The sequence below is a fragment of the Chelon labrosus genome (assembly GCF_963514085.1).
Source record: "Chelon labrosus genome assembly, chromosome: 5".
Lineage (NCBI taxonomy): Eukaryota > Metazoa > Chordata > Actinopteri > Mugiliformes > Mugilidae > Chelon > Chelon labrosus.
This window is the reverse complement of record NC_140341.1, coordinates 27,390,484-27,400,612: the sequence shown is the minus strand read 5'-3', so window position 1 is coordinate 27,400,612 and position 10,129 is coordinate 27,390,484. Positions and strand designations below refer to the sequence as shown.

The window sequence follows — 10,129 nt, the reverse complement described above, 5'->3', positions numbered from 1 at the left end:
CATACTCACACCTACAACAAGTCAGTTTAGTGTCACCGTTTAACCTAAATAGCATGTGTTTGGAATGGAAGCCAGAGCGCCTGGAGAGAACCCACGCGGCAACTTGAAAACCCCAACGGTCAGCTGGTCTGACCCGGGAACCTTGCTGTGAGGTGACACTGCTAACCACTGCTCCACTATGCTGCCCACTACTGCATCGTCTCATTTAATCTATATCCACCATAATTCCACTCATCAAATACAAATCGTTCAAATCCCTTATTGAATATTAGGAGAATTAACATCACTGTATTTTTATAATTACACACATATTATTAAGGAATAATGACCTACAAGGGTATTAGAATTAATGGAGTACACAGAAGCCAGAAGTGACAGCCACACAGCTGAATAGGTCACACAGAAGTGTAACTCATTCTTCTATTAAGAATAAACACATTTAGCATTTCCCATATGTTTCTAACATTTCATCCAGTAGCCATGTATTTAAAAACAGCTCAGCTGAGGTATCACATTCTCAAAAGCCATTACTTTTTTTTTTTGTATGTGAATGAAGTCACTGGACATGGAAGTTAACAAATCAATCATTCATTGTTTTTTATTATCTGTCTGAAAAATGTTTTTTAAAAACCTGTAGAACAAAGGGCTTCATGCAAATGCTACAAGAGGCTGCATTGTCTAGCTGTACATGGACATGTCGTGAACAGAGTTCAGTCTTCCTTGGGCTTGTCTTCGAAACCTTTACCCTGTAATAGGCTATGTAATAAATACATGTTCTGACCACAGAAAAATGTGTCATTAACCACCCACCAAGGAAATGCATGTAATGACTAAAGCAGTAGTTTCCTGAATAAAGGATAAACATACGCTCTTTACATCATGCCGTCAACTGTATTGCTCGGAAATATCACTGACTGATGATTGTCACCAATTTCGGACTGTGTTAAGGCTGTACATCCTCTTTCAACCACACTGAAACTGAACCCGTGAAAACTGAACAGCTTTGAAAGAAATATGTTGAATAGTGTATTTTTTTATTAAAATCTACTGTAAATAAAGTACAACTACCTGAATTTACTTTCTTAAGCATTTTCTATATGTTTCTAACATTTCATCAGTATATCCCACTGTGTTTCAACTTCTGTCTAATAAGTTTATTTATTTTTTAAGTGCGACCAACTGTGACATGATTGAATTTCTTCCCAGGGTCAGTCAAGTATTCTGATTGAGCTGCTCAGCACACACGAATGATTCAGGCTTTAACCATAAAGGTGCATTTTTACACCTTATACAGTTCCATTTATAGGCAGGTAATCTTTATCAGCACAGACACAACCACCTAACTCGCATATCTGTGCCAAGTGAAAGTTAGGCTGAACGATGGAAAACAATTCAGTGCACGCTTTGAAGGGCGACATGCACAGGGAGGGGCTTCAGGGGAAACAGAAACCTAGTGCTGTATTGTAAACGTTCGTTTCCCAACAGCCACACACACTCACCCCCAGCTCCCTCCCATCTCCCTCCCATCTCACCTACTATATGTTGTGCTCTAACCTAAAAAGAAGAGCCATATCAGCTTGTGTGAGACGGTTAGCTGTGAGCCATACCACAGAGACGATGGGGCTGTGGACACTTCTTCTTCTGCAATTGCACCTTGGCAATGCTCCCTGGATTGGAGGTGGGGAGGAGGTAGAGCGTTTAAACATTAGCAGAAGTCATAGAATAGAATAGAATATGTGACATTAATGTATGGTTACTCTTGACTGTCCATGTACTGGTAAAGTGTTATGTATTTGTGTGTTTATCACCTTTAGGCTGAGAATTTTACATGTATCACGGCTGTAATTCTGTTTGACTTTCTACTGCTCATGGTTCAGTTGTTTTCTTAGGTACATGACATGTTTCTTTAGCTTGTGCACACTGTGTTAATGGGAGGAGATGCAGACAAGCAAGTATAAACAGTGAATTCAAATTTTGAAGTCTGCATACTTCTTCTCTCCCCCTCTTCAGTTGTGTGCGTTTCCCTGCCCTCACCTTCAAACGTTGTCATCTCTTCCTTCAACATGGAGCACACGCTCAGCTTCCTGCCAGGCCCCCTGACCCCCCCTGACGCTCACTTCACTGTCCAAATCCTCCGCTCCAGGTATTCAGGTATTCAGGTATTCATAGCGATAGAAAATTTACTTAAAAGCAGTCCAGACCGACACAGCAGCAGCTTAGAGCCAGAGATACCGTCAGTTTGGTCACTAGAATTTTATGACAATCCATTCTACAGGGTTTCAGATATTTATTATGTTTCACGACTGAAGCGGTTGACAGATGCCGCTTACTTATGTCAAACAGTCCTCATTTACATCAATCATAGTTGAATCATCTTTTAGAAATGTACGCAGCCATATTTATGTTTCTGCTTCTCTTGCTCAACTCAGTAGTTCACAAGTTTCGTGTTTCATTTTTGTTTCTGAGGCACTGCCTCAGTAAGCGGTGAACTTGAAACTATTGCGTGGCAGATTGTCTGGGGTGACGCACAACGTCTGCTAAGTTGCCTTCTCGCTGGGGGGCGAATATTTCTTCTTTAGAATGATCATCGTACCCATGTTTGACTGTGTTTTCTTTGACATTGGAGGAAGAACTCGTGGAGACCCGTGGCTGTTTGCTCGGAGCTGAAGGCCAAACAGACGTGTAACCTAACCAAAGCGTTCAAAGACCCGTTTGATCACTACAAAGCCCGCATCCACGCCATTGTCCACAACCAGACATCCAACTGGACTGTGTCGGGGTGGTTCCAGCCTCTGTCAGACAGTGAGACATTACCAACATTACTTACGTACACGGAAAGTTGCAAATATTTAAGACTCAGGATGCAGCATACAGTGTAAAACAATAATTCCTAATAGTATGTGGCTCCAGGATTAATCTTGAGATCCCCAGTTTTTTTTTTTTTTATCAATGTACCCTACAGGCCTGTTAGATTTGCAACTTTAGCAATCTCACTATTATCTGACTATTTTAACCATCATTTATCCATTATTTGTCAACTGTTAACAAGTTTATCCATTTGACTTTCTTGCTTGTGTTTACTCTTTGAATAATTTTTAATATTTTTTCATCCAGACATGTAATCCATTACATTCCGCTATCACATTTGGCTGTGGCAACCGTGCTGTTCCTTTTAGCCAGCGCTGCATTCAGCAGTTTAATCCATTTGTTCGCTATTAATTACGTTTGACGAAGCATTTTATTTCTTACTCACAGCTAACTTCCTATTACATTCAGTCAAGCATTTAATCTGTTGATTCATTTCAGCAGAAAACATGGAATCCATTGCTCTCAGCTGTCTACTTTTATTTAAACATCCATTACTTGATTCAGCTTATGATTTAGTGTTTTTAGCTAATTCAACAGATCTGTTACAGTTACATGTGAGTCAATACAGTTTTTCCTTTTTTCATCAAATTATGATTTCCGTTAAACTAGAGTAGTACAACTACCCTTTAGAAACCACACACCTACCATTGAGATACAAATGTACCAGGTTCAAAACCTTCAGATAAAAAAAAAATAATGGAGTGTTGCAAATCATCTCCTTGATAGCAGCCACATTTACTTCTCATGATTAATCCTGAAATGAAACTCCTCCCAGTGGACTGACGATGAGTTCTTGTTACCCATAGCTGTGTTGGGACCGCCTGACATGTCTGTGTCTGGCTGTGGGAACTGTCTGAACCTGCAGCTCAGAGTTCCTACAGAGAGGGTGCTCTACACGGATCTGCAGCTGAAGGACCTCTACGGAGACGTTGTCCTCCACGTGCAAAGAACCAGGGATGACTCAGAGGTATGTTTTGATATTTTTATATTCACAATGGATCTGTGTGAAAAAGGTTAATGACCTACTTGACCTACACATGCTTATCACCTGACTCTTTCCTCATCTCCTCAGAGGCTTTTAGTCTAATTTGGGATCTTTGTTTTCTCTCTCCAGTCCATAACTGTGTCTGGTTGGCTGCAGCTTATAGATTTATTCACCAGCAAGCCTTAATTGATGCAAAAACATTTATTGGTAGACAGGCTGTGAGGGAATGGGTAGAGAAATGAAAAGGGTAAAAGGGAAGGGATAAAGGGGGAAGAATGTGTAGATGGATGATGGTAGAGGAACCCAGGGAGTGAGACTCAGACTGGAGGCACGCCTCTGGAAGCCCTGGCTCCTTGTCTCACTGGTTCCTGAAATGAAAGGTGGAAGAGGAAGAAAAGAAAACAGAGGGATGGGGAGGGTAGGGGTTGAGAACTGAGAGCGACAGGGTTAGGACACACTTTTATAGGTAGCATGGGAAATAGAACTACCTGGGGTGTGGTCTAGTTCCTGGACCTAAGTTACAGTAACTTCCTAATTAGAGCTGCATTGATACTGGGCCATTGGTGATCACAGCTGTGAGGAGATGAACTTTTGGGGTATTTTGTTACCACTGTGTCGTAATATTGTGTGTAGTCACTTTGTCTTTGCCGTGCACCACGCAGGGTTAATTCGGGTTCGGTGTATATCGATCTGTAATAAGCTGCAACAAACTATTTGCAAGATAGAGAAATATCAGTTAGAGATGTAGTTATATATTAAACACACTTGACGTCTGACATTTGTAAATGATTAACACTGTTATAAATGATTGGCTGAAAAGGGAAGAGCATTTCAACATGTGGTCAATTAGCCTCAACGTGTGTTGATGGTGATGCAAAAAGAGCTGCGTTGTGTCAAGCTGCATATTTTCTCAATCCAGAATTCACCGCTCGCTCTGAAATGTGTACCATCTCCCCAAGGCTTTGTGTTGTTACGCACACACAGCAAACAGCTGTTCATGGCTCTGGTACAGTGGTGGCGATTAGAGTCAGCAGGTGTTGAAGCAGATACAGTGTTGCACTGCATCGGGCGACTGAACAATCTGATGATCATGAGTGACAATTGGATGACTGACTTAAAGAACCAGGGTATATATGCTGGTTATAAGGCGAGTGGAGTGCCTTATAACCAGGGTGCAGGTGGAGAGAAGCTCAGCTCAAGTACACACTCACTTACAAATGGCATTAAGTATGTATAGAGGATGCCATAAGCAGCGTTAGTGTTTTATATATATATATATATATATATATATATATATATATATATGCATTAAGCAGTATTTATAACTGGATCACTCCAACTCAAAGACCCGCGCAGGTTTTTATTTTTATCATTAGCTGCATTGATAGTTTTCTTTATATGCTGTTTTCAGAGGTTGGATAAAAATGGGGTTACCATGTATTGAACTGCGTGCCAATATTTTCCCACATCAGAGATTGTACTCGCAGCAGCAACAGTTCTGCTGTATAGCTCTGTTGAGTCTTCCAAAGAACGAAAGATCAAATAACTGGGCAAAACACACACACACTTGCACAGAGGAATCGGGTCCCCTCAGACGGCTGATGTTTTTCAGTGAGTGTGGTTTTCACCCACGTCTTCCTCTCATCGCGTTTTCCTGTGTTCAAGGAAAAACTCGTAAATGTCATTTACCTTGCAGAAACATAAGAAGAAGTTATTAGACAGACAGTAGAAGGTAAAAAGTTAACATGAGAAACCAACTGTCAAAACATGCTTCCTGTTTCCTAGAAATGTCAGCAACATGTCAAATAATCTAGCAGGAAAGTAAAGTGAAACACAAAAGATGAAAGTTAGCTCCTTTATTGAAGGAACTAACAAAATCAAGGGAGTTAAAATGACAAATCAGTGACTCAGTCTGGTTTCTTCCTCATTTCTGATTGATCCCATGGCATGGCGCATTTTCTTGGGGAAAATTCAATACATTTTGCTGTACTTTTTACTACTTTATTAAACTTATATATATACTGTATATATAATATATACAGTACAGTATCCATAAGATGGACATAGCCATTAGGTCTGAAAATGTGGAGGAGTCTTAAAGTTTAGTCCCACTGACGGTCACTAGGAACTGTCTCAAAAACATTTATGGATTCAATAGATTCATTGTCAAAAATGATCAAATTGTGTCATGAGCCGATGCTCCCGTTGACTTCAGAGTATGGAGACCCCAAACCTGAGATGAAGAGGGTATCAGGTTTTGTCATTAGGAAATTTCTCCACAGAGAAGAAGCTTTGTCGGTCAGCACACAACATGGGGGCCAACTGTGTGAGAAACCCCTTCTACACTCACTGTCTGAGTGTGTCTGAGTAGTAATCTTAGAAAGATTAGTACTGCACAAATGCAGTACAAAATATTAGTAATGATAGTGAGTACTGGATTGATGACAGTACTCGCCGGGTATCTTCTTCTAATTTGACTGGGTAAATGTCAGTGCTCCCTGTGGCGAGGTGGTTATCACTGATGCCTCACAGTGAGAAGGTCCCGGGTTTGAAACCATGGGCCGACTGGGCCTTTCTGTGTGGAGTTTGCATGTTCTCCCTGTGTCTGCGTGGGTTCTCTCCAGGTACTCCGGCTTCCTCCTACCATCCAAAGACATGCTGGTTAGGTTCATTGGTGATTCTAAATTGGCCGTAGGTGTGAATGTGAGTGTGAATGGTTGTCTGTCTCTCTGTGTTAGCCCTGAGATAGACTGCAGACCTGTCCAGGGTGTACCCCACCTCTCGCCCGATGACAGCTGGGATAGGCTCCAGCAGACCCCCGCGACCCTTAACAGGAATAAACGGTTACAGAAGATGAATGAATGAATGAATGTTCAGTGCTCCTGTTGTGGCAACCTTGTGCTGCTTGTGTCAGTGAACCTGCTTAGTTGCTACAGAACCAGGTTACCCTTTCTTCTTCTTAGTTGAACTATTCGTTATTGCACTCTCTGAACTCCTCTGCTTCAGACACAAATTTAGGCAGTACAGACACACAGAAGTGAGACCTCATTACTACTACATCCTGCTTCATCAACACTCTACCTCATTTTGTCACATACTGGGAGTCATGTGTAGAAGTTACTAACCTGGAAAAAAAAATCCCACACAAGGTGAGGGCCGTTTTCGCTGCCTTCATCGGCTGGTGTGTGTGCTGTGTTTCAGTTCACACTGCATCAGCCCTACAAGGAGGAGATCGTGATCCCGTACCTTCAGCCAGCCATGGAGTACTGCGTGACCGTCACAGTCACATCATTCTTCACTACCCACACTGTCCCCAGTAAACCTCAGTGTGCCTTCACCAGCCCTCCCCCGCCCAGACACTCACGTACGTCGCTGCCGTTTGACTTTTTATTTGACTGACTTTAGTTGTCAACTTTAACCTGTTTTTTAATGAATCTGTTTTAATATACGCCGATCAGCCACAACATCAAAACCACTGACAGGAGAAGTGAATAACACTGAACATCTTGTGACATTAAAATGTTCTGCTGGGAAACATGGAGACTTACACCACACTGCAGCAAATGAGTAGCCATGGGAGCTCATTGCATTCACAAAAAAGTCTCAGAAATATTAGTTATATGAACTTATGAACTTACTTGAATTTATACTATTACAAAAAATCCTAATCTTATATATTTAGAGAAACTGTGAATGTGGTTATCAATTGTTGCTTTTGAGATTACATATTTAATTCCATGTAATGAGTTTATCAGTATAAGAGTTGTTTTGTCAAGTGTTTTAGAAGATCTTCACAAGTGTTTCTGTTAGTAGTAGGATCTCGACGTGGGATATTCAAAGCAAGTTTGGTAATGATCCACGTTGCTGTGTTCCTGTTTCACAGTGTCCATTCTCTCCAGCCTGCTGGGTGCATTCTGTGCGCTGGCCGTCATCATCGGGGGACTGGTCATGTTCCGCAGTCAGCTGAGCTTCAGATTTCTCAGACATTGCCTGCCCAAATCTCTGGTAACAGGATTTTTTTTTTTTTTTTTGGCATCTGAAAAATCCGTTGTCCATTATTACTTCAGGGTTTGCTGTAAATGCAAATGTTTCCACTTACTTCCGCCTCGGCTGGGTAACATCAGTAACAAAGTGCACATAGATGTACACGTGGAATATGGCCTCTCTAACCATAGCAACCAGAAACCTGTAGAGCAGTTGTTTTAGCATGTTACTGTGCTAACGTTTGCAAACTCGCCATGAACGCAAAGTACGGCTGAGGCTGATGGAAATGTTGGCAACCCATCTAAGAGCTTTACCAATGTCGACCTCATAGTGGTGCACCCTCTGGTCACAATTAATACTGAATACAATACATGCCATCCATTCGGTGCTGAGATATATCGGTCTGGATCTGAGTGGCGGGCTAACTAGCCATGTGGCATTCCACTGGCATGGTTGAGATTGTGAAACATTCACTGCCATAAAGCTACATTATTAGAAAATTAGCCACATTATTGCACTAGGTTACATGTTCTTTCACATTCATCATATTACTCATAACTGGCCTGCTGTCTCAAATACTAAACCCAATGTAGAGAACTCAGTCAGATAACCACACTGGATTTGGTGTTTTCTGGTGATTTATTGACACAAATAAAACTACAGATAAGCACAAAACGTATCTTATAAAAATACTTTTTTTGACAATTTTTACTGTTTTATTTAAGGATTAGTTTTATTCTTTAACTGAATAAACACACACATAAACAAGCTACTATTGTCCAGTCAAAGAGGCACGTATAAGCAGACTGTCCTGCCCAAGTATTTAGGCACATTTATTGGAGTTATCTAAGGGACATAAACAGCTCAAATAAGACTCTGAGTGGCGTATTATCAGAAGTGTGAAAGCATGACTTTGTCTTATTCTTTTATTTCTAGTTGTACATTTTCTTCAAAGGTCAAAACCACAGCACTACGCTGCCGGAACTCTCAAGTTATGCCTCAACCTCACAACCACTCCCCAGAGACTCCTGTGGCCGCCTGAGGAACACCTCAAAGGGACTGGACCGCCGCTAGAGACAGCAGAAGCTTGTTTTGCTGAACCCGACTCGACTGACTGGTTCAGTTTGCTATCTGTAAAATAGCATTTTCAACCCAAGGAATGGGTATATCAAAAGAGTTGGGAGAGAAGCTGGAAATCCCCATGTAATGAGAATAAAGTGCATTAGTGCCTTACTGTTGTTACTGTATGTGTTTATATGTGTGGACTTATTGGTCCATTTTTTTTTTCTGTCCTTTTTGTTATCCCATGTAAAAGGAGCAAAGAATAAGAATAAATGTTTGATCTTTGATTCAATCTCAATTCCATTTGCCTCCTTAAAAGGTGTTGCAGCGAATACTTCTGTTTCTTTTTTTAAAAAAAATGTTGCATAGCTCTCCTGCTGTACACCCTGCTTTACTAAGAACCCTAGCACTGACCCAGTGACTACTGATGTAAGAGTTCTTTCATGATTATTTTCTCAATAAAGAAAACTGAAATGAGATTTGTTATGAGTGCTGATGATTCTCATAGATAACTGATAACCTGTTGGAGGCAGCTTTAAAGCATTAATTTCACTCTCTGATGACGAAGAGTTTATTTATCTTATTGTTCACTGTGTAACTTGTAGTTTAAACTGTAGACAACCAAGATATCATAATATTTTAACTGTACTGAAGTGAACAAGGAAAGGATACTTTGAAACAGATATTATAGATTATATTTAATGTGGCATATTTACAAAGAATCTGCAGAAGAGGTTTGATATGATTTCTCAGTGTAAAGTTTGACAGTAGAAAATACTCTGCCTGGCCAAAAAAAAAAAGGACCACCAAAAAAACAAAAAAGTCACACCCTCGTTGGACCACCTTTAGCTTTGATTACAGCACACATTCACTGTGTCATTGTTTCGATAAGCTTCTGCAATGTCACAAGATTTATTTCCATCCAGTGTTGCATTAATTTTTCACCAAGATCTTGTATTGATGATGGGAGAGTCTGAACACTGCGCAAAGCCTTCTCCAGCACATCCCAAAAGATTCTCAATGGGGTTAAGGTCTGGACTCTGTGGTGGCCAATCCATGTGTAAAAATTATGTCTCATGTTCCCTGAACCACTCTTTCACAATCTGAGCCCCATGAATCCTGGCATTGTCATCTTGGAATATGCCCATGCCATCAGGGATGAAAAAAATCCATTGATGGATGTTTTAACCATGCGTTGCATAGTTCTTAACCCAATTTTAGTAGTTTCCA

At 40.8% G+C, this 10,129-nt stretch overlaps 1 protein-coding gene across 1 annotated transcript; it reads left to right on the top strand.

The window, feature by feature from the left end:
• Nucleotides 1–1,617: 1,617 nt before the first annotated feature.
• On the top strand, nt 1,618–9,874 carry LOC311487673 (interferon alpha/beta receptor 2-like; the record flags this gene model as incomplete). Its single annotated transcript, XM_084544027.1, has 7 exons — nt 1,618–1,714; nt 2,011–2,143; nt 2,627–2,802; nt 3,675–3,835; nt 7,055–7,217; nt 7,737–7,858; nt 8,774–9,874. 7 exons carry the CDS (start codon nt 1,618–1,620, stop codon nt 8,909–8,911), a joined length of 990 nt encoding a protein of 329 aa, XP_084400153.1. The 3' UTR covers nt 8,912–9,874.
• Nucleotides 9,875–10,129: the final 255 nt, after the last annotated feature.